General features: G+C 41.1%; 1 protein-coding gene across 3 annotated transcripts in view; it reads right to left on the bottom strand.

Moving 5' to 3' along the window:
- Window positions 1-807: 807 nt before the first annotated feature.
- Window positions 808-25,553, bottom strand: part of TRMT11 (tRNA methyltransferase 11 homolog) — a 139,489-nt gene continuing 114,743 nt past the window's right edge. For all 3 annotated transcript variants that reach the window (XM_073627208.1, XM_073627209.1, XM_073627210.1), the window contains one exon: window positions 808-4,369. In XM_073627208.1, the coding sequence (XP_073483309.1) occupies window positions 4,169-4,369 (201 nt within the window). In that variant the 3' untranslated portion in view covers window positions 808-4,168. The remainder of the gene's footprint in view (window positions 4,370-25,553) is intronic.

The following is a 25,553-nucleotide window of genomic DNA, read 5'->3' as shown; positions in this document are numbered from 1 at the left end:
AAATAACTTGTAAATATGACAATTTAGTGAAGAAAAAAAAATCTATATTTCTTAATTTTCCAAAGCATTGTGGGGAAAAAATTTCAACTTCAAAAAATTCACTATGCCTCTTACTAAATACCTCAGACTGTCTTCTTTCCAAAAAGGGGTCTTTTGGGGGGTTATTGTACTGTCCTGACATTTTAGGGCCTCAAGAAATGAGATCAGTGCATTAGGCCATCAGTGCATTAGGATTGATACATTTTCAATAATGCGTAGCATGGCTTGTAGACTCTATAACTTTCACACAAACCAATGATCATACAATTATCAGGATTTTTTTTTTACCAAAGACATGTGGTAGAATACATTTTTGCCTAAATTTTCGACAAAATTTAATTTTTTTGGTTTCTTTTAAAAGAGAAAGTAGAACATTTTGGTTTTTTTTCAAAATATTCGCTCTTTTTTCGCTTATATCACAAAAAATAAAAAATGAAGTGGTGAATAAATACCACCAAAAGAAAGCTCTATTTGTGTGAACAAAATGATAAAAATGTCATTTGGGTACAGTGTAGCATGACTGAGTAATTGTCATTCAAAGTGAGAGAGCACTGAAAGCTGAAAATTGGTCTGGGAAGGAAGGGGGTGAAAGTGCCCAGTATTGAGGTGGTTAAAGTATCTGCTGCTGATGGCTTGGTGCTAAATACCACAACATAGCTCCAGAGGTCTAGTTCATACCTTGACGAGTTATGGTGGGTGGTCAAAATGTTATGGTTGATTATACATAGAAACAAGGTTTTTAAAACTGTAATGATACACATAAAATCATTTACATCAAACCAATTTATTTCACATTTATTAAAAAAAAAGACATATTTAAAATACAATACATTCGTTAAGATTTTCTATTTACAATTTATTATATGCTCAAAATGCAAGGTCAGCTTTAATGCGTGATGTTTAATGGGAGTTTATCAAGGCAAAAAACACCTGTAGAATCTTCAGATATAAGTTACCAATCTATCAACTAAAGGGATGCTTACAATTCCTTGGAAATGAAGGTCAGCCTGTTCAATATGCTGAGGGACATCACTGCACTGGAACAATGCCTGAGAATCAGATAATGGCAGCTTCCATTTGACACTTGAAACACAGATATTTTGATTTGAGAGATTCCCTTTCAGAAAACAATTTAAAAACTACCTTTATTAAATGTCAAACATAAAAAAAAATGTTTCAGATTACAAAAATCAAAGTATCAATCTGTATTTTATTTTTACATGCCAGCATGCAGGATCTCAAATGCAGGCAGTATCAGGTCACTATGTAGGTCATACGGTCACTTTGCACATTTCACATTTGGTTTCTCATTCTCTTCCAGTTTATACAATTTTAAGTACCAAATGTATCGGGCTTCCAGAGTGCACTGGGTAGTTGACTAATACTGGAGTCATCAGTTCACTTCAGTCCCACACTTTTCTTGTCCTTTTCACCTACTGTGTGCTGGACTAGTGTAATAGGAACCAACGCCCTACTAACCGCAGAACTAACTTTTAGTGATTCATCTTTATGGTTAGCTGCCCCAGTGTGACAAGGTAAAATCAGCAAAGTATTACCTCTGAAGAAAAATAGAAGAACACAAAAGTCTAAACACAGCTTCGGTTTCAAAGAAAGTGTTTCAGTGTCAACGTAAGTAAAATCCCACACCTTGTTTTGACTCCACAAAAAAAATTGTAATGAAAGAAAAAAAAAAACCAACATAAACTCAGTTGTCTTCAGAGAGACAGATTTTAGGAATGTAAAAACAAATGAAAAGGAACAGATGAGCTTCAGATGTGGACAGGCTCAACTGAATACCATAGCCTTCCAAGCCTTAGTCAGTCCTTTGGGCTTAACATAACTGGCCTGGGTCAGACCAATAACAAACCACAAAGGGCCCTTTGCATGCAACACTATTGTAGGAAGACAAAGCAAGATTGTGTGTGTTTTATGTGTATCAATTACAAACAAAAACAAATGAAAGCAATCTCTCTAATGAGGGACACTTCATCACCCTTACATGTTGAGAACAAATTCCAGAGGTCCGAGACTGAAAAGCAAACAGTACAACTTCCTTCTGTGAAAGACAGACGCAGCAGCCAGTGAGCTCCAGCTCTGTGGCCACTTAGCAGTGCTAATTCCTATTAAAAAGATCATAAATACACATCGCAGGTTTATATACAATAAAAAAGGCAAATGTAAACCAGAAACCTCAGAGCTCTCAAAACCACCATGAAATGTTGTTTCTTTGCTGTTACCTTAACCCCTTGGTAGCCCTTAGTAGGAGTCAGTGCAGATACTTTAGATTCAAAGGCAGGTGTCAGGGTCTTGTACTGCACATACTGCTATTCTTTATTCTTTTTACGATTCTTTGCTGTTATATTTATTAAGCAACCTCCAAAGGCTTACCATAACTAATGTACAGAACTCTATACAAATTACTGGTATCAGTCCAGCTTCTTCAAAATAATGATGATGATGATGATGAAAGAAATAGATGAAAATATCAGTAGTTAAAAATTTGACCTAGACATTAAAGTGTATTTCCACTTTGCAATCAACTTTGAGAAACCCCCACAATATGTTTACTTTGTGTTCACACAGCATACCTAGAAAAAATTTTAAAAATATTTCTCACCTAAGACTGCTTTCACACTGAGGCACTTTGCAGGCGCTAAAGTGCTAAAAATAGCGCCTGCAAAGCGCCCCGAAAGAGTCGCTCAATGCACTCCAGTGTGAAAGCCCCGAGGGCTTTCACAATGGAGCGGTGCGCTTGCAAGGTGGTCAAGAAAGTCCTGCAAGCCGCATCTTTGGAGCGCTGTAGGAGCGGTGTACTTACCGCTCCTAAAGCGCCCCTTCCCATTGAAAACAATGGGGCAGCGCTGCAAACCCACCCGCTAAGCGCCGCTGCAGGGCGGTTTTAACCCTTTTTCGGCCGCTAGCGGGGGTTTAAAATCGCCCTGCTAGTGCCGCTAAAACAACGGTAAAGCGGCACTCTATTTAGCGCCCCTGTACCACCAGCGCCCGTATGCCTCAGTGTGAAAGTACCTTATAGTTTCTTTGGAGTAGGTTTCCACAGCACACTCTGCAAAATAGTTTAAAATGTGCAATTAAGGGACAGATGTAGGGATAGTTTTTTTTAGGTGCATAACATACAATTTATCAAAATTGGAGAAAGAGGATGGAGCAATGGTGCATGGCATCCAATCAGCTTCCATCTTTCATTTTTAAAGCTTACCCTTACAGTTGCTCCACATTCTCCAGTTTTGGTAAATTCTCCAAATGTACTACCGAAGGTCTTTAACTTTGTTAGGGCAGACGGTGTGTACATCTAGTTTAGAACTGATAATGAGCTCTGCCAGCACAGTACAGACAAGGTTAGTTATAATAAACTCCCCAGGCCCCTCCTTAACATTACATAGAAGGTGAAAGCTAGATAGTATTTTTATACGGAACTTTATGCTAGGAATGAAAATCGGTGAACAGGTAGGATTTTTTAATGTAGAAGAGACATGCTTTGCATTAAAGCTACTTACCTGCCTGTCTGATCCTGTACATTAAGCTGCGCAAGCGCAGCAATGCTGAATGTGACGAAGCATGAATATGCGTGGGAGTGACGTCATCAAGACCAGGAAGCCAGCTGCCCGATGATGTCAGCGGCAGGCAAGGAGTTCCTGGGATGACGCATCGCTGGATTCACAGCGAGTATAGTTTCCATTTAAGTAAAAAGGTATGCAGTCATTTTAAATATATTTTAAGTTATGTTATGTGAATGGGAACATGTAACAAATATAAAGTAGGTGTTATTCCAATTTACCTGCAAAAGTGGAATATACTTTAAGTCTATTGAGAGGTAAATAAACACATTCAGTATGTGAACTGCACACAACTGTCAAATCTTTTACATTAAAAAAAAATTCTGGGAATTCCATAATGTTTAGCTTCTGTCACTTGCTAAGCAATTATCTTTCTACAGCACAAAAAAAAAAGCATTAAAAAAGTTTACATTTGTCACAGAACAGAGTAATATTCCCTTAATACTGCACTGTGTGCCAATCCAGCTGACAGTAAGAGTTCTATACATATCAGTCAGGAATGTCAAGTCACTGACTATATCATTGAGCTTTTCCTGCACTTAATTTTTTTTTTTTTATGGGTTGGTCGATTGCCGTTTGGTAGCATTATGTGTCACTTGGGTAGATCTGCAATCTGTGGAATTCTCTCCCACTTTGGCTTTTTCTTCTCTTGCAATTCTCTTTGTTAATCCACTAAAATACTTTTCACGGAAAGAGTTGTGGCCATGATATGGTAAATACTGTTCATCCAAAAGATGAGCACGCTGATCTTGTTCCTGTAAGAGAAAAATAAATGTGTAAAAATGCATATAATATAAGGCCTCTTTCAAACTGGGGCGGCGTCGGCGTTAAAGCGCCGCCATTGTTAGCGGCGCTTTACCGTCGGTATTCGGCCGCTAGCGGGGCGGGACTTTTTTTCCCATCCTGCCAGCGCACCACTCCAGTGTGAAAGCCCTCGGGGCTTTCACACTGGAGACAAAGCAGCGGCACTTTCGGGTCGGTTTGCAGGCGCTATTATTAGCGCATTAGCGCCTGCAAACCGCTCCAGTGTGAAAGGGCCCTTACACAGTGAAACAAAACAAGTTCCAATTTTTCACAAGCAGGGCATATGGTATATCCTGGTTTTTATCCTGGTTTTTAAGAATGCAAATGAAAGACCTCCAAACTAGATCTTCTGCAAAACAGTCTACTAAAATGCTCACAGGACACATAATTTGAAGTATTTTTAGTTTTAAGATGTACTGTATTTAAATTCTAAAATACTCTGGAAGAATTACATAGATGAGCTAACGCTATCTCATGCAAGCCAACATTCATGACAACATAGATTGAAGGTTACTGAAAGACAAGTTCAAGTTGGATATGTCATATGTAGGAAAATGTCATTTCACTAGTAATCAAAGAGACTATGTTTTTATTTTTTTTTAAAGATATTTTTATTGGGTTTAAAGACAAACCAACATACAAAAAAAAAAACCTTTGTTCATTGGTATATAACAACAGGCAGTACACTCTTTCAGTTAATAAACAAATGGCAATGCACCTATCACGTGTGATTAATAACCATTTCCGGACCAGCCGCCGCAGTTATACTGCGGCAGGTTGGCTCCCCTGGGCGAACCACCGTAACTCTACGTCGGCCCTTTAAGACATGGACTTTAAGTATGCCCGGAGCCGATGCGAGTGCCCGGCGGGAACCCACAAACACTCGTGACAGAGAGAGAACCGGGATCTTGTGTGTAAACACACATCCCCCCTGCAGTTAGAACACATCTAGGGAACACAGTTAACCCCTTGATCGCCCCCTAGTGTTAACCCCTTCCCTGTCAGTGACATTTATACAGTAAATCAGTACATTTTTATGGCACTGATCGCTGTATAATTGTCAATGGTCTCAAAAATGTGTCAAAAGTGTCCAATTTGTCCGCCGCAATATTATAGTCCTGATAAAAATCGCAGATCACCGCCATTACTAGTATATATAAAAAAAAAATAATAAAAATGCCATAAATCTATCCCCTAGTTTGTAGACACTATAACTTTTGCGCAAACCAATCAATATACGCTTATTGCGATTTATTTATTAAAAAAAATGTAGAATACATATCGGCCCTAAACTGAGGAAGAAAATTTGTTTGTTTTTTTTTTTTTTTTAATTGGGATATTTGTTATATCAAAAAGTAAAAAAAATTGTGTTTTTTTCAAAATTGTCACTCTTCTTTTGTTTATAGTGCAAAAAATAAAAACCGCAGAGGTGATCAAACACCACCAAAAAAAAGCTCTATTTGTGGGGAAAAAAAGGATGTCAATTTTGTTTGGGTACAACGTCGCACGACCGCGCAATTGTCAGTTAAAGCAACGCAGTGCTGTATCGCGAAAAATGGCCTGGTCATTGAGCAGCCAAATCTTCTGGGTTGAAGTGGTTAATTGCAGTACAGGAATCGATCATATTATCAGTGTGAACTTCCTAGAGCAACAGTGGAGATCAGCACCATGAAGTTCGCAGCATGACCAGGAATTAACATTAAAAAGTATTCACTCTGGGGTAAGGGTCAGAGGACTAGCTATCCATCTACCCCAGATTTTGTGGAATGTCTTATTCCGTTTCCGGAGTTCAAATGTAGGTTTCTATAGTGGTATAGAATCATTAACTTTAACCAGAGGGATTTCAGAGGGGTCTGTGTTCCCTTCCAAGACATCAAGATAGTTTTTTTAACATAGAAATACAGAATGCGGAGTAGTCTCTTAGCATGTGACGATATGTGTAACTCACCAAAGATGCCTAGAAGGCAGTTCTTGGAATGAACAATATTCGGGAAACTCATCGCTGAGGAAATGAAGAAGCCTACCTCTGCCCAGAAGTCTTGGACATGACCAGAAACCACTGGACATGACCAGAAACAGTGTAGGAAGTCAGCGGTTCGGCCACAGCCTCGGAAGCACCCAGCTGAGGGTATGTTAGTCCCATTTTATATAACCTAGCTGGAGTAAGGTGTGAGTGATGAAAGATTTTGATGTGTATAATTCGGTCCATAGATGAGAGAACTGAGGTTATGTACATATCACTAAATTCGGACCAGTCATCATCCGTGAGGGAAATGTCCATAGAGGTCCATTTCGTCTGAGCCTTACGGAATCTAGGATTAAAATCAGTCATGAGGGCAGCATAGTAAGTGGAGACAAGTTTAGTGGGGTCAGGGTGTCTTAGCAGTTTCTCCAGTGGGGGTGTAATTGAAGGGTCATCTAAAGAACCAAACTGGGCACGAGCAGCATGTCGAAGCTGATAATAATAGAACAGGTAGGAGCGTGGTAGGTCAAAGTCAATGCGTAGTTGATAGAAAGATTTAAAGCCCTGTGCATTGTATAATTGACATAAGCATTTAACCCCCTCAGAGTACCAGCGATTGGGATCGGGTAGGGAGTACAGTTGCTGCAAATTGGGATTGAACCACAGAGGGTTATTGGGGGAGGTAGACCAGGAATGTTTAGATATCTTTGAAACAATGGAGCAAAATAATGAAAGCCAGGTAGCCAATATGGATGTGCCGGGACGAGCTGGGACCCGGCCTCTATAGATAATGTTATGGAGGGTCTTTAAGGAAGAGGCAATGGCTCCCTTAGTAGTAGTACATGCATTCGCTGCAACCGGGTGCAGCCAATCACGAATATGGACCAGCTGAGATCCTAGATAGTATAGATAAAAGTTAGGAAATGCCAAACTTGCCAGATGTGTCGGAAAAGAGACTATTTACACCTAAATTGTTATAGCCTCAGTTAGCAACAAAGTAAAGTATTTCAAAATAAGAATCAGTATTTGTCAATATGCCTGAAATTGAAAATTGGGCTAAACAAATATTCTGCAAATATAAGAGGCATGTGTAATATTATTTAAATCTTGGTATCCTTTGTGTCTTTCTTTCAGTTCTTTGAAGTAATTTGGAATGAACCTCCTGCACTTTGATCTGAGAAGTTTCTCTTAATAAAGATCGGTCACTGCTGCTCACTTTCCTTGTGCAGTGTGACAGGTCTTATATCCTTCCCCTATAGATTTCTGCAGGCAGCCTGCTTTAGGTGGAACTGCTATGTTCCATCCACAGTTCTCTCAATACAGGTGTAGCACCCTCCTAGTTAGGCTGCTAGGTAAATTGAGTTTTAGCTCTTTCTGTAATCAGGGGAGCAGAGATTGTTTGGTCTGGTCTGGTCAATGTTTCAAAGGCTGCGAGTTTGATTGCTTCCGCCTAGCTCTAGAAGAAGCTTTGAGGTTTGTCTCTGTGATGTTTGGCGTATTGTAAAAGAAATACTTTGTGGCATTTGCGTAGTAATGGTCTTCTTTTGGCAACTTGACCATGCAGCCCATCTTTCTTCAGGTGCCTCCTTATTGTGCATCTTGAAACAGCCACACCACATGTTTTCAGAGAGTCCTGTATTTCACCTGAAGTTATTTGTGGGTTTTTCTTTGCATCCCAAACTATTTTCCTGGCAGTTGTGGCTGAAATTTTAGTTGTTCTACCTTACCCTGGTTTGGTTTCAGTTTGAACACTGCTGTTTGGGGCGGCACAGTGGTGTAGTGGGTAGCACTCTCGCCTAGCAGTAAAAAGGGTCGCTGGTTCGTATCCCAACAACAACACTACCTGCCTGGAGTTTGCATGTTCTCCCTGTGCCTGTGTGCGTTTCCTCCAGGCACTCCGGTTTCCTCCCACACTCCAAAGACATGCTGGTAGGTTAATTGGCTTCTCTCCAAAATTGGCCCTAGTATATAAATGTAAGTTGGGGACCTTGGATTGTGGGCTCCTTGAGGGTAGGGACCGATGTGAGTGTGCGATGTATGTGTGGAGTGCTGCGTAAATTGACGGCACTATATGGGTACCTTAAATAAATACGAATAATTGTAGACACGCACCCACACTCACTCAGGTTGAACTGGATGGACTGGTGTCTTTATTCAACCTTACTAACCATGTAACTGCTGATTGGCATTCTCAATTCCTTGGATATTTTTTATATCTCTTTCCTGTTTTATACAGTTCAACTACCTTTTCAATTCTTTTGCTTTCCCCATAAATCAGAATCCAGAAACGTCAGTGCAGCACTGGATGAAAGATGCAAGGGTCTGTCAGGAGTCCAGAAACTCATTGACCTTTTATACACACACACACACACTAATTACAAGCAAACAGATCACAGGTGAGGATGGTCTTTAATAGCAATTCAAAACCCTTTGTGTCAACTTGTGTGCATGTTATCAGGCCAAAATCACAAGGTTTCTGTTGCCATTATGATTTAAAAAGAGTAAACACAGTTGATTGATAATAAATGGCCTCAGCCAAACACAAACCATGAGTGAAAGAAAGGTTTTTGTGTTATCATTCGTATTCTCTGAAAAATGACCAAAAAATCATAAATTCTGCCAGGGTATGTAAACTTATGAGCACAACTGTATATATATCTCTCTCTATATATAAAACAAAATATCAAAGACCATCCTAAAATTAGCCACTTGTCTTAATACAACTCTTATTTCACTAGGTACTAAGAAAACCCTAAAAGCATGGCAAAAACTTGCTCTGCTTTGGTGTTCACGCAAATGAGATCTAGTGGAGAAAAATGTATTACGGGTAGAGATTAATATGCAAAAAATTACACTTACCAGTTAATTTGATATTAAAGTTTGTTATTTTTAAATAAAAAAAAAATTAAACATGATATACTTACCTGCTCTGTGCAGTGGCTTTGCACAGAGCAGCCCAGATCCTCCTCTTCACTGGTCCCTCGTCGGCGCTCCTGCCCCCTCCCTCCTGCCCCCACAGCAAACAGTTTGCTATGGAGGCACCCCAGCCGAGCTGCTGCTCGTTGTGTCCATTCAGACACTGAGCCCGTAGTTCGGCCCCGTCCCCTCCCTCTCCTCATTGACTCATCCAGCCATTGAGGAGGAAGAGTCCCGGGCAGCCATGAGGCTCATGCAACATCGCTGGATCGAGAGGGGTTCAGGTATTAGGGGGGCTGCTGCACATAGGTTTTTTTTTCTTAATGCATAGAATGCATTAAGATAAATAAAACCTTCTGACTTTACAAGCACTTATGCCCCGTACACACGATCGGAATTTTCGTCGGAAAAACCATCCAAGGTTTTTCCGACGGAAATTCCGATCATGTGTACGGGGCATAAGTGCTTGTAAAGTCAGAAGGTTTTTTTATCTTAATGCATACTATGCATTAAGAAAAGAAACCTGTGTGCAGCAGCCCCCCTAATACTTACCTTCCGCTCAAGCTTGCCTTGCATACACACGGTCACACAAAAGTTCTCTGAACTTTTGACCGTCAAGAACGCGGTGACGTACAACACTACGACGAGCAGAGAAAATGAAGTTCAATGCTTCCGAGCATGCGTCGAATTGTTTCTGAGCATGCGTAGGAATTTTGTGCGTCGGAATTGTTATAGATGATCGGAATTTCCACTAGGAACTTTTTCCGTCTGAAAAATAGAGAACCTGCTCTGGCGGAAATCCTGCCAGCAAAAGTCCGATGGAGCATACACATGGACGAAATTTCCGACCAAAAGCTCACATCGGACTTTTGCTGGCGGAATTTCCAATCGTGTGTACGGGGCATTTGAGTCACACTACTGTAGTAAAGATTTTCCACCATCAAATCTTGTAGCTATATAGTATTTTGTAAAAGTTTCCCAATGACATTTAAATGTTTGACACAAAATGGCCTAAGGCAGTTCTACAAAACTGTTTTTGAGGGCCATGAGGCTTGTACAGCATTCAACTTCCTCTGCCAACTAACTGTACATGGGCCAACAAATACTAATACAGCCTGGCAGGAAAATTGAATAATTTGTGGACCACATTGGTGACAACCCTGCAGGGTTCCCTGAATAGCATTTGGCACCTTTTAGGCTGCCAATATCTGTTCAAGGTGACCATTATCATACATAGCCAAATATGGAGATCAGGCTGTATCAAGCAAAAAAAAAGTGCTTTGAGTGACAATCTCTGCACATGCTTGGGAAGTAGTATCCCAGATAATGAACTGGGATTGTACACCCCAACGCGGCCCTGAAATACAGGCCAGAAGACTGACAGCACACTATCAAAACAGCAAATATGATAATCATCTTATACACAAGATCTCAATCATGTTTCTCCCCAAACCACTGAGTATTTAAGTTTTAAGGGGAGCTCCCTGATTTCTGATCTGATACTTAAAAGAAAATACATCTTTTTTATTACAATCTTATTCTGTGGCGATAATTCCATGGTGTGCACAAAGGATCTCTATGTGTCAGGGCTCTGTAAATAAGATAATAATCTCTGTCTTATAGTGGGAAAATAAGTACCAGGTGTGAGGAGACAGGAACCACTTCAGCTAACAATCTACAGCAGACAGAAATATATACGATCCCTTGTTTAAAGTTGGTATAATTGGGAGCAAACAGACAAGAAATGGTCCAAAGTAAACTGTTGTTTTCAATAAAAGTTTTTTTAGATTATAAAGGGTCATGAAACTCTTAGAACCCAACAGACATAATTCCCTATTTAGTGGAATAAGAGAAAGTTGGAAACGAAGTCTTGAATAACGGTTTTATCCTGCAGTCAAATCAACAACTCTGAAATTAGAGAGTGTGAGGGAGGAACACTGCTGGAAGCCAACTCCAAAGTGTGTCTAAAGATTTGGATCTTGACAAAAGACAGACGAGAAAGTTTCTACACTAAGTAAATGGTTTCCAAACAATCTGGTGCTAACAAATGTTTAAACCTACTGCTGTTAAAGTAGTGCAGTCAATTACCAGTGGAGTCACACAAATCTCACTTATTTTTAAAGCCAGATTAAATTGTGGCAATATTAAAAAGTTAATGCCTTCTTAGGTACTGATAAAAAAAAAAATTAAAAAGAAATCTGCAATGCCGAAGCATTACAGCAAAAAATTAAATCTGAAATTGAACTGAGCAATGGTGACCACTCAGAGAGAATCCCAATCTAATAAGTAACAGTATAATTGCTCATGTGTGAAACCCACTATTTACTGAAAAGCTGTAAGGCAGTGGTTCTCAACTCCTATCCTCATGACCCACTAACAGGCCAGATTTTAAGTATTACCTTGGGGAGATGCAGACTAGACTACTGAAATCACTTAGCAGCAAATGATATCACCTGAGGACCGGAGTTGAGAACCACTGCTGTATGGTGTAGGGACTAAGCCCACGTGCAGAGCCCGCCAGGAAGTCGGCACTGCGCTAATCACAGGCAGTGAAACATTGTCCTGATGCGCAGCTGTAGAGATCGGGAAATGTCTCACTGCCTGTGATTAGAGCAGCGCAGTGCCGACTTCCTGGTGGGCTCTGCACGTGGGCTGCACGAACACACCGGAGCTCATCCTTAGTAGGGACAGACCTAATACAACGAAATACAATATTTGACTGTGTTACAAGTGACTGGGCTATTAATAGAGAAGACTATAATGTGCACAACTGATCAGCCCATTTTTCAGGTGATCAGAACTGTGGATTAAAGTCCAATGTCTATATGGTGATACAAAATATGTATAGTTCAGAAAAGGACTTTATTTCGTTGTATTAAAGTGGTTGTAAAGGCTGAAGGTTTTTTACCTTCACCTTGTGCTGCTCCCCTCACAGCCCCACCTAATACTCACCTGAGCCCCCTCTTGATCCAGTGATGTACACGAGTATCTCGGCTGTCCCAGGACTCCCTCTCCTCAATCACAGCCAGTAAGCCAATGAGGACAGAGCGGGGGAGGGGGCCGAACCAAGGCTCTATGTGTCATAAGGACACAGAGCAGGGCTCGGGAGTGAGCACGCACCAGTGCCCCCATAGCAAGCGGCTTACTATGGAATGCTGGTCAAGGGGGAGGAGCCAGGAGCACCAGTAGGGGACTCAAGAAGAATCAGATCGGAATGCTCTGTACAGAACTACTGCACAGAGCAGGTAAGTATGACATGTTTGTTTTTGTTTTTAAAAGCCGAACCTTTAATACCACTTTAAGCTTAAAATGCTTTTAGTTAGGTTGATTGGAGACCCAGAAGACCTATGGTTGCTATATGTTCAGTCTTTAGGATGCTGGATACTAAAGGGAAGGGTAGTATAAATTCCTTCTCCTTTCAATGTCTTTAGTAAGGTGCCCCAGGATTTTGCTTCATCTCATCAGTCTGGCATCCACTGTCAAAATTATCCATTGTAATAAATAGTATTTATCTGAAAGCAAAAGTACTGGAGTAACTAGAGGGCAGAGAGCTTTAGGTATACCAGAAGAGAAACCCTCCTTTCCAGAGGATTATCTTTTTCAAACTGGACACAATGTCTACCCGAAGACTGGCTGATTGAAAAAAAAAAACTATGCGTGCGTACCCAGCTTTAGACTGGCTTGTATCTCCTCCGATTTCTGCTGAATCCACCAAAAATTCGAGCCAAGGGGAGCCCTATCAACACTACTTGGCTTAAGAAACTTTGACAGAGTCGGTTAGGAAATTGCCAGCCAAACAATGACTGTATAATCAGATGCAGTCACTGTTCAGGTATTCGGACAGTCACTGGTACTGCAAATTCAAGTGATTTATCTTGTTCAGCCATGAAAATGTACACGTGTATGGCTAGCTACACAATAGCATAGACAGAAGGCAGATGAGCAGGACTTGTGCAGATAAAGAGATTTTAAAAACAAAGTCATTTTCAGACAGGTAGACATAGTAATGCATGGTACACACAGACTGTATGTGAATGGCACGGGCAGGTGCAAAGTTCAATACATTTCACATGTATAATCCAAGACATACGTGATTAAACTTTCTTGATTAAACCAGGTATGTACTGCAGAGTCCTGAGCTACAGTGCTAAGTAGTGTGCAATAGGTAGGTGATGAAGGCTGAAGACTTATCAGTACAGGTGTAAAACCACCAGGACAACTTTTCGGAACCTCTTTTGGTAAGAAAATCCTTTCTGTGCATCTTGAGTTTTGTTTCAGAACTTGAGAAGACAATATTCAGTGATCTGGACTCTAGTGGAGATCACAGCAGTGTCTGAACTGAGGCTGTTATTAAACACATTTTCCCAGAGAAACAGTCTGTTCACAAAAGACAAACTATGGACTGTTTAACACATTTACCAATAAAAAGCAGTTTGGACAAAGTGTGTCTATTATATAATGCAGAAACATCAAAGCCTGATTCCAAAAGACCAGAAAGACTCTATACACTTAAAAAGGGGAAAAAAATAATGATTTCTAAATATGGCAGAATTGAACTAAACTTTTCCCCCGGCTTTACGCAGCGCTTTATACATATATTGTACATTCACATAAGTACCTGCTCTCAAGGAGCTTACAGTCTCAGGTCCCTAACTCACATTCATACATACACATACCAGGAACAATTTATACAGGATCCATTTAACCTACCAGCATGTCTTTGGAGTGGGTGAGGAAACTCACACAGAAACAGGGAGGACATGCAAACTCCAGGCAGGTAGTGAATAAAAGGGAATTAGTGCCACAGAACCTGCTGAATAATTGTGGATTTCAGCTGAGTGCTGCTACTCAGTCCTCAATCTTAGACCCCATTCACACAGGGACGACTTGTCAGGCGACCTAGTCGCCTGACAAGTCGCCTCCCGTTCTGTACTATGGAGCCGTTCTAAGGGGAGCGACGCAAGTCGCTCCGACTTAGAAAAAGGTTCCTGTACGACTTCGGGGGCGATTTGGGGCGACTTGCATAGACTTCTTCAGAAGTCGTTTTGCAAGTCGCCCGGGCATTCGTTTGCAGGTCGCCTCGCTGAGGCGACCTGCAAGTCGTGTTGCCCCTGTGTGAATGGGGTCTTAGTGAATCATTAGTAGGAAATCAAAATGAACAAAAAATAGCGTAAATCTATAGAAATTCCACAATTGTATAAACCATTTTTAAAATCAACAATGATGGACTCCTAAATATTATATATATCTATCTGAGAAGATAAAGAGCCTCATCCGCAAATACCACCAAAAGACTTCAAGCTGTCATTGATGTTAAAGGGGGCAATACACGGTATTAAGAACTGGGGTATGTAAACTTTTGATTAGGGTAATTTGACAAGTTTCTGTTGCCATTAGAAATTAAAAAGAGTAAACATAGTTGCTTTTAATATACTGTCTAAAATGCTAGTTTGGCTGCTGTGCTGAACCTTATACTGCTGCATGCTTCTCTTTATATTGCAGTTTGCCAAAACTTGGCTCTTGACATTTGACATGATAACCTCACTGAAACTTGTTAATTTTTTTTTTCCCTTGAACAAAAGTTTTTATTAAACAATTTGTGCATACACATTAAGCTTGCATATTATATGTACGATACATCCATCATATGAGGATCGACATATGCATTACAGATACAGTGTAGGTTTCAAACTATTTTTTAATAGTAAAATTTCCATCAGGGTAAAAACGTTGAGCTCTTCATAATAAAGGAGATGTAATGTAAACATACTTTGGATTATATTTTTCCAAAGAATCATACTATTTTCATGTGCAGGTTTCTGATTCTTGTAGCCAGCAGTCCCAGATTTTATTGTACTTAGCTGGGCATCCCCTATTAATGTATAAGAATTTCTTGTAAGGTAGGGTAGTGTTTACGTCCACCTTCTAATCTACAAAGTTGGGAGGTAAAGGTCTCATCCATTGTCTAGCAATAATTTTCCTGGCCGAGAACAAAGTTTCATGGAGGAATATCTTTTGTGTATTTATCAATAGAATCGGGAAATATCCAGAGTAGGCACTGTTTCGGGTCTAGGGCAAGAGCGGAACCCATGGTGTAATGTAGAAAGGCTACAATCTGTTTCTAAAGGCCTTGTATTTTGGGGCAGGCCCAAATTATGTGGAAAAACATGCCCGCCTCTTGGTTGCACATAAAGCAAGAGGTAGACCGGCCACGGTTATATCTAGCCAATCTCAGGGGAGTGAGATATGCTCGATGGAGTATATAAATTTGGGATAGTCTATCTGAGAGCTTGGGAGACACAGCCTTGCAGGAATCCAGTGCCTCTTCCCATTCCTCATCCCCCATTGGTCCTACCTCCCTCTCCCAAGGGTGTTTAAGATCATACGCTAGTTTGGTAGAAGCAGGAGTAGAAAGCATACTGTAAAAAATCAATATCAATTTTTGGGGGTCTGTGCTTTTAACTACTGCCATAATGGCATTGGGGGTAGGTTGTGGAAGGGATTATGGAAATTGTGATTGGACAGCATGTCGGACCTGTAAAAATCTGAAAAACGTGGTTCTGAATGAATGAAAAATTTATAAAGCGCTGCAAATGCGAACTGAATCGCCTCAAGGCCCTAAATGCATTTGGTGTTGTCAGCTTCTAGAAGAGGAAGGTCTTGAGTTTTTTCCTGAAAGCCAGGTGGTTTTCTTCCATGCGGATGTGGGTCGGAAGTGCGTTCCATAGCCGAGGTCCTTGGACTACGAATCTTCGTTCTCCCTTTGCTTTGTAACGGTATTTGGGAATGAGAAGGAGGTTTTGGTTAGATGATGGAAGATTGCGATTGGGTAGTGTTTTATTTTCTCTCGAAGGTATTGAGGCGCGTTTCCTTGTATGCATTTGTGGGTGAGGCAGAGGGTCTTGAATGTGATCCGATTCTTTACGGTTAGCCAATGTAGGTTCCTTAGGGATGGGGAAATTGACTCCCAGGGTTTTTTTCCTATTAACAGTCTTGCTGCCGTGTTTTGGATGACCTGTAGGCGTGCAAGCTGATATTGGGGTAATCCTATGTAGAGCGAGTTAGCGTAATCGAGCCTGGAATTGATGATTGTTCCAACTACTGCTGCTTTGTCCTCTTCTGGGATGAAGGGTTTAAGTCTACGTAACAGGCAGAGGAGATGGTGAGATCCGCTAACTACCGATCCTATTTGTGCATCCATTGTCATTTCTGAGTCAAAGATAACTCCGAGGCTTTTGGCTTTGGTGCTCGGAGAGATGGTTTGTCCTAAGATGGTGGGAGGTGTCCACGGAGTCTTGTTTTTGGCATTTTGGTTAGCGTGTAGGACAGTTGTTCTCAACTCCTGTCCTCAGGGCCCACTAACAGGCCAGGTTTGCAAGATAACTGAAATACAACACAGGTGATATCATTTGCTGCTCAGTGATTGCAATATTCTAGTCTCCATCTCCCCCAAGGTAATACTTAAAATCTGGCCTGTTAGTGGGCCCTGAGGACAAGAGTTGAGAACCACTGGTGTAGGAGAAGAAGTTCTGTTTTTGAACCGTTGAGTTTGAGGGAGCTAATGGTCATCCAGTCATCTATCAGAGTAAGGCATTTCTCTAATTGCTGATGGTGGTCTTTTTGTCCGGTGATGCGAAGGTACAGTTGGGTGTAATCAGCGTATGAGTGGAAGCAGAGGTCCGATTTTCTGATGATTTTGAGGAGTGGGCGGATGTAGATGTTGAATAGGACTGGTGACAAGGGTGAACCTTACGGGACTCCACAGGATATTGTGCGGGTTTCAGAGGTGAATGCTCCCAGTCTCACTGTCTGAGAGCGATTCTCTAAGAAGGATGCAAACCATTTTAGACCAGAATCTGTGACTCCTGCTACTTCTGTGAGGCGGACGAGTAGAGTATTATGGTCCACTGTATCAAATGCTGCACTGAGGTCTAATAGTACCAGGAGACATGATTCTCCGTCTTCTGCTGCTTCCAGGGCATCGTCCCCTATTTTGAGAAGTGCTGTTTCTGTACCATGCCCTGGGCGAAAGCCTGATTGCAGAAGATCCAGGAGTTGGTGTGTGTCCAGGTGGCGCTGTAGCTGTTGTACTACTGCTTTCTCCATAATCTTGGAAATGGTGTTGAGGCTTGTTATCAGTCTGCGGTAGTTAGGGTCCTTAGGGTCGAGATTGGGTTTCTTTAGTAGGGGTTTGACGATACCTTGCTTGAGGGTGGTTGGCACAATCCCCTCTTTGAATGACTGATTTATGAGGTGTGTTATGAAGCGTGAATTCGTCACAAAGTGCGTCATAGGTCTTATGCCTCATACACACGATCGGATTTTGTTGGCCAACAAAACCGTGGAATTTTGTTCGAAGAGTGTTGGCTCAAACTTGTCTTGCATACACACGGTCGCACAAATGTTGGCCAACAATTACGAATGTAGTGACGTACTACATGGTTTTTCAGCTCTTTAGCGCCACCCTTTGGGCTCCTTCTGCAAATTTCGTGTTAGTAGAAGTTTGGTGAGTGTTGATTTGCGCTTTTCTTTTCGCATTTTTCATTTAGCGATTTTCAGTTTGCACTTTTCAGTTCGTTCCTGAACGGCCGTTCGTCAACAAGACATGTTGCACAATCGGAGGAGATAACATGTTATTCATTGCTGGCCTTGGAGTTATTGCTTTGACATTATTTTTTTGGTTGAATAATGATTTGATTTGGTATATCTTTGGATGCACTTTTTGGTTAAATTCTATTGGCAGATAGCATGTCTAATTTTATTTGTTTTCTTTTTTTAATGCACAATAAAAACATTGTGTAGAATAATACTTGGCTATGTGTTTTACTTTAAATGACAGTTTGGGAGTAGGCAGTTACATTTAAAAAAATACAATGTAAAATTTACAAGGGACACCAACATAGTATCTTTGATCTTAAAAACTACAGGATAATGGTGTTGTGGTAACTTGCCCAAATAAAAAGAAAAAGAAAACATAATAATATTATTCTTGATATCACTAGAAAAAAAAAAGCCTTTGAAACTTTGTTTGCAATAACTCCATCAGTATCACCAGCAAAGCAGAAGTCCAACAACACACATTTGTTGGCTGAAAATGTGAAAACATGCTAGCCAACATTTGGTTGTCCGACGGATGGAGCATACACACGGTTGGATTGTCCGCCAATAGCCTGACATCCAACATTTCCCGTCGGAAAGTCTGATCGTGTGTACGGGGCTTGAAGCTTTCCATCTGACAGCAGGTGGTATAAGTAATATATTCCCTGAGTGCTCCAAACCCCTGCATTCTGTAGCTGGAAGAATTCAGAGAGAAGTTTGTTATGCCATAGTGGAGTATGATCATTATATTGTGGTATCCCTAGTTTGTTCAAAGCGAGGTCCCATATGCGCCTATTATAATGATACAATAGGGTCTGTCTCCCCCTGATTCTGCTCCCCTGCAACCTACTGCTATCACACCCATCGGATCCCAAGTGTGCCACACCCAGGCTGGGCACAATAGGGTACCAAATCTGTCACTATTGGTTTTGTAGTATAGGTTAAAATCAGGTAAGGCTGTGCCCCCCAGGTCTGTTGAGTTCTTAAGCGTTTGCCAAGCAAGTTTAGGGTAGCCTGGATCCTTTCCTGGTTTTGTATAAGGACTATTGTTGCCTCTCTCATGGAAGGGGGTAGTGTGAAGGTCTCGAAAAAGTGGTTATATAAGGCTAGCAATTTAGGGGTAAGTATCTCACTGAATTGGGAATAGAATTCAAGGGGTAAACCATCCGAACCCAGAGATTCGGACCTGGCAAAACTAGCTATTGCAGTCACTATTTCATCGGTGGTGAGAAGTGACTCTAGGAGGACTACCTGGTTGCTTAACAATTGAGGAAAGGTAACGCTCTCTAGGAAGAGGTTCATCGGTTCTAATTCTGTAGAAACTGTTGACGTGTACAATCCAGCAAAAAAATCTCTGAACATAGATGTTACACTGGGTGGGTCTGTGATCTGTTGACGCCCAGGGCCATAGAGAGAAATAACAACTGGGGGGCTGTCTTCACTATGTACTAAGTATGCCAACAGTTTGCCAGTCTTCTCCCCGTGTTCGAACAACTTTTGTTTAGCGAAAAATCGTTTTTGTCTTGCTCTCTCAAATTGTAGCTGGTTCACCACTCTAGTATGTAGTTTGAGTTGGTCTGCCTTTGCGGGGATGGGTTAAAGGCATATTCCTGTTCTGTGGAGGACAACTCCGCCACCGCCTTATCAAAGGCACCAGCAGAGTCTGCCTTGATGCTATTAATGTGTGAGATCAGAGATGTGCAAGTGTGTAGTTTAAAGGAGTCTCAAACTGCCGATGGGGAAGCAGAATGATCATTCTCTGCAAAGTATAACCTCTATTTATTCATAATCTCTTAATCCTCTGGCAGTAAAGAGAGCCAGAATGGTGCCAGGATCATGGTGGTTTGTCAATGGGGATACTTAAAGTAATTCAGTAAGGGCTATGGTCTGATAGTAGTAATGTAGTACTTTGTAGTAATGTAAAAAAGGAATGGGGCAGTAAGAAACAGAGTGGCAATGAGGAAAGACAATTGGGCAGTGGTAGGGGACAAACAGCCATAGAATCCTGGGCTAGAAAGGTGAAAATTTGAATTTTGTGAAATTATTTCCCAAATAACCCTAAACACTAGAGATTTGTGCATGGGCAAGATGTGAAGGGCATAGGCATTCTATTTAACTAGACAACTATGGATCTAAAAAAGTTATAAACTGTTTAATTGTAGTGTAATTGCTAGTAATGAGAAGCTTCCTGCTTTAAGATGATGAAAATTTTAGGGATGCTTCACACAATATGAAAAAAGGACATAAAAAAATGTCACATATCTGATATAAGCAGCATCCTAATCCAAAGATCCAACTTTGACAGTGTGAACTGTACTGCACTGCTAACAAGTGTACAGAAGGCTGGAATCACAGAAAAAAAAGTGCTTGTGCTCCAAAACTACAGAGCACAGCTGTATCTGTGTGCAGGAACCAAAAGGAAGTCATTCATAGCTCCAAGTACCCCTTAGCAGAGCGTGCAATGTAAAGTTCTGGTGTCAATGTGAAAATTATCTGCAAAACATCTGCTCTGTGAATTAGAAGCACCTGCCTGTTTGCCTGCCAAGGAGCAGTAAGTCATTTGTCTCTGTGCTTCGGTCAGGTGCTGTAATCCAAACTCTTGAAACCACAAATAGATGCTTGGATAAACAGCCAAAATTGCAAAAAAAAAAAGAAAATATTGGACTGAAGAAGCGGGATTGCATGCAGTGCTCAAGGGGTTAATGAGCAATAAACTACCAAATGTGGCTATTCTAAAAAGATGCTTCATTTAAAACCTGCTTGTGGATTACAAACAAAAACCAGAAAGAAAACAAACATATGCCAAGGGTTTAAAGTAGGGGAAAAAACAGAGCAAACCTTTTGTTTGTGCCAAAGTCAACACTGTTGATCTGAGGAGTAACAAGCACAATTTGTTATGTTAATGCTAGGGCTGTTTATCATTCTTGTTCTTGTTTTATCCAAGCACTGCCTGAGATTTGGTCGCTTGTTGTGCACATCATAGATTCTTATGACCTTGTAGTGGCTTCCCTCAAGCTGTGATGTTTTGACAAACCAAGTATAAACCACAGATGGTTAGATCCATGCATTATGAACACATTTAGGCCACATCCTGGAAATGCAACCATTTAGGACAAACAGAAGGAGAAAAATCAAATTTTTGATGTCAGTTCTGTCGCTAACTATCAGCAGTTAAAGGGGACCTAGCTACAGAGATATGTTTTGTGATAAGGGCTTGCATGCCAAGTAAGGTGTAATTGGAATGCTTGCAATGATTTACTAACTTTCCCCTGACAGTGCCTTCACCTTTATATTATGTCAACCCCATCATAGTTGCAGGGTCAGAATCTTTTTTCTGGAATGAGTTGCTGTCTCAGAGGGGGCAGTCATGTTAAAGCGGCTTTCTGCACAGTAGCTTGGTTCCTAGCTGAGTGTATATGTACACAGCCCCATGCTGCTAAAAAGTTACAATGGAGGAAAAGTTTGGGTGAGTAATCACTAGTGAACACTTAACAAATGCTTCCTCCTGCCTGCAGCAGACATCATTCTGCCAAAATACTCCTCTTAGGTCGATGCACACTTGATTTGAACTCAAGGACTAGCAATTAAAGCATAGAAGATAAAATTATATGGTTTGTATATATTGCAACATGTCATGTAGACTTGTAAAGTTATGTTAGGTCCAAGAACGGTGCATCTTCCAAAGACACTGAGCACATATGAATAATAATGTTTTGTCAGGCCATCTACATTCAATAATACAGCTCATTGTTTTCTATGAATGCATATGTTTGCCTGTGGATGAGTTTTAGAATAGAATGTAATGCTTCACAACATTTTGAACCTTAAAAGAGAAGTATAGGAAAGAATTTTTTTTTTAATCATACTTACCTAGGTGGATGCAGCAAAAGATTGCCGCTCCAATCTCTCAAATCCGTATCAAGAAACCCGCCCTAATGGAACTCACAGGTGCTGGCTCTGCACAAGCTTGAGGAAAGAGAAAAATATCCTGGACGGCCGCACACCATAGAAGACATCTTTATTGATATGAAGAAATAAAATCCAAATGCAGTCACCTCATGTACAGGGAGGAACAGGAAAGATAGCTAACATGTTTCACGCCCCATCATGGCGCTTATTCATAGCTATGAATTAGCGCCATGATGGGGCATGAAACATGTTAGCTATCTTTCCTGTTCCTCCCTGTACATGAGGTGACTGCATTTGGATTTTATTTCTTCATATCAATAAAGATGTCTTCTATGGTGTGCGGCCGTCCAGGATATTTTTCTCTTTCCTCTAGGTGGATGCAGCCCCCCTGCCGGGTCTAACAGAGAAACGAGTGATCAAACACCTCCGCTCTCACAGCTACGTGAGCAGAAAGCTGGTGACTGTCAGTCACCACTCACTAGAGTGCTGGGTTGTGTAGGGGGTGGGAGTGTCCGGCTCAGGCTCTCAGCGGCTCGCTAAGGGGCTGAGCCGGGTGGCGGTCCAGGCATGTGGGCGGATCCTGACCATATGATCGCCATTTTTCCCCGAGCCTGGACCGGCTCTGTGACGTCAGCCGATAGCGAGCTTCACAGGAGTGCAGAACGAACTGCAATAATGTGAGCAACAGGAAAAGTATAGCCAAGCAAGCTTTGGCTGTACTTCTCCTTTAACCAGAAAATGAAGCGTGTCATAAAAAAGTTCCTGTGTCTGAGTCAAGTGTCCCAGGGCACATGTAAAGGTAAGTTTATAAAAATGTTTATTGTGATTGGAGATCTATAAGCAGACTAACTGGTTTTCTCTTCTGTTCATTTACTTTACATTTGGTTAATTGATAAAAAGATAAAACTATTAACACTTCTATTTTGGAAAGTGTTTCTTAACTTACAGATCATTTTTACACCTGCCTAAAACTTTTGCACAGTACTGTACATATACATAGGCTAAATCTGACAGATCTGTACTATTAAAAACTCTGCATTTATTTCCATTTTATCCATCATTTCAGCATTAAAGGTTAACTTCTGAGATCTTTCATCCACTAAACGAGTTCTAATTCTAAAATTATTAAATAAATATAGTAAAAACTAAAACGATTTACCTAAAGTGTAGCTTTTATTGACATTAAATATCTACCTGAATATATTTCTGACATATCACTGTATAGAGGAGCAATATAATAATAATAAAAAAAAGAGGCGTAAAGTGTATCTACTATGGTCAAAATTTTTTAAAATATAAAATGATTTCCACATTGAATCTATCCTACATCTATTAATCCGAATGAAATCCTACTTTGCAAAGAGCCCCACACATTTATTTGATTCCTTGATTTCTGTGATACGTATTCACTATGCCTTGTGAATATGTGCTGCTGTCTGAACTACAGAGGCGGTGAAAAGGTAGAGTTTCAGGAGGCACAGTCAGTACAGAAAATACACTTTACCACTTCAAGGCAGCAAGGTACAATGGGATATGTAGTTCTTAGAGATCAAAAGCAAACCAAAGGAATGAGCAGAGGAAAAGCTACAAAGCATGCATGGAATTCAGGAAGTTGTGGAAAGAGATGGCCAGCAATTTTACAAATAAGCTTATCTTGGATTGCCAAAAAATAACTATTGTTTGTACTGCAATGCTGATGTTATAAAATGTAGGTGTATGCTGTGACTTTGAGTGTTTTGAATTTCCCTCAATTAGCCCCATGGGCTAAAGGACAGAGATCCATTGATTCACCCATTCATGCTAGGCAGCATAGATAAAGGATTGTCAGCTGCTAGTTATTGCATTTAGCAGGCGCTGTTAAACTCCTGAACAGTGCTTGCATCTGACTGTACGCTCCTTTGACAGAATTGAATTGAAAATTCAACTTTTGTTAGGTGGGGAAAAGGAAGGAAATCACAGACTCAGATGTTGCTGTCCCACAGAACCTGGGCTTCAACAGCCATCCTGTTAAAGCCAGTGCCTGAGAAACAGGACAGTAAATCAGCCCTTGGGGCAGAAGATCCTGACAATCTGGGAGAGTCCAGAGCATTGCCAGAATTCCCTTCATTTTGATCCTACAGAGCAGACAAGGGAGACATGTTTGGAGACAAAAGGCATACAATTAGTATGTACTGATACCACTGAGCCATCAGACCATCCACTGCTTCCACGAGAAGGATCCCTGTACCTGTATACAAACATGTCTAGTTTTTTCTTGAACCTGGAGGCCAGGAGATCCACGTCCAGTTTCCCCCATGACACAAGTCCTGGAACATCTTTGGGTGGTGAAGCCACTTTCCTGGGTCCATGCACTGCTGGCTGAGGAAATCTGCCTGCTGATCATCTAGTTCTGCCCAAGACAGGATCTTCTACACCTCAACAGCCACAGCGAGACTTCTGGGGGGCCTCGTGGTTGATGTATGTCACAGCCATGGTTTTGTCCAACGGCCCTTCCAACAGGGTGATCCATTGCTGAAAATCCCAGAATGTTTATCAGGAGAAGTAATTCCTACTATGACGAAGGCACCTACACTGACTCATCCAGACTGACAGGCTGCTGTCTGTTAAAGCAGTAGTAAACTGCAATTATTTACTTTCAATTATTTTAACCTGCAAGGCAACATTATAATGTGCTAGTACTAGCACATTATGTGAAACTTAACTTAGAAGCAGGGCTTCCATCTTCACCCGTCTTCCTTCTGGACAGTTTGTGGACTTCAGGTGTGTGAGTGGCAAGACGGGTGGCCATTCCTTCAGAGCGCATGCGCTGGTGATGTCCCCGGCTGCATGTACAGTAAATATCTCCTAAATGGTGCACATTTAGGAGATATTTACAGTACCTATAGGTAAGCCTTATTATTACCAGTGATCCAAAGCAGCTACTGAGACAAGCTGCTTTGGATGAAAGAGCATGCTAAGTCGTCGTTGTTAGTCACTGACCCTACCTTCGGGACTCTATGGCAGTGCATATTTTCCATCCCTCCAGGAGAAATATTGAGGATCTTTTTCCATATGCTGGGCTGATTAACGGATATACTATTGGATGATAACAAGGCTGAACCCTCTACGGATGATATCTTATCCCTCCTGATAGACACAGGGACGTGTGGAGACCAGAAGTGATTTTGATCTCTATCACTTGAGATCCAGATTCTCTGGTAAAAGGTGTGAGTTGATGTGGGGAACGATCTTGTATGAGCACCCTGACACTTTTTGTTTTGCTTGTTTTGCACATTTAATCACTGGGATACCTGTCATCTAAACGGACTGTAATTTCTTGGATCATGTGTTCATGTATCATGTTGATGGACTCTTAGAACTATTAGAAGGTGTGCTACAAGCAGTCCTGGAATTCCCCAAGTGTCTACAATTCTACAGGTTGCAGCGATGGTGCATTAAAGGAGAAGTATATGTATTCGTTTTGCATTCCTGTGACCTGTTTTCAGCAGAGAGCGGCTCAGCCTCAGCCTCGAACCGCAGAGCAGAGAGACATCAGCTCTCTGGTCACGGAGCTGTCAGAACCGAGCGACCGGCAGTGTTTGATCACTCGGTTCTCAGTGTAGAGGCGCCGGGGGACAGATGCATTATTGAACCGATGCTCAATCCACCTAGGTAAGTATAATATTGAAGAAAAAACCCAACCCCATACTTCTCTTTTAAGGCAATATACAGGCTCAGGGTAAGTAAGAGGCATGCTCAAATACTCATAA

This window comes from Aquarana catesbeiana, linkage group LG04, assembly GCF_042186555.1.
Source record: "Aquarana catesbeiana isolate 2022-GZ linkage group LG04, ASM4218655v1, whole genome shotgun sequence".
Lineage (NCBI taxonomy): Eukaryota > Metazoa > Chordata > Amphibia > Anura > Ranidae > Aquarana > Aquarana catesbeiana.
Note: the sequence above shows the minus strand (reverse complement) of the source record. Positions and strands in the feature narration are given on the sequence as shown.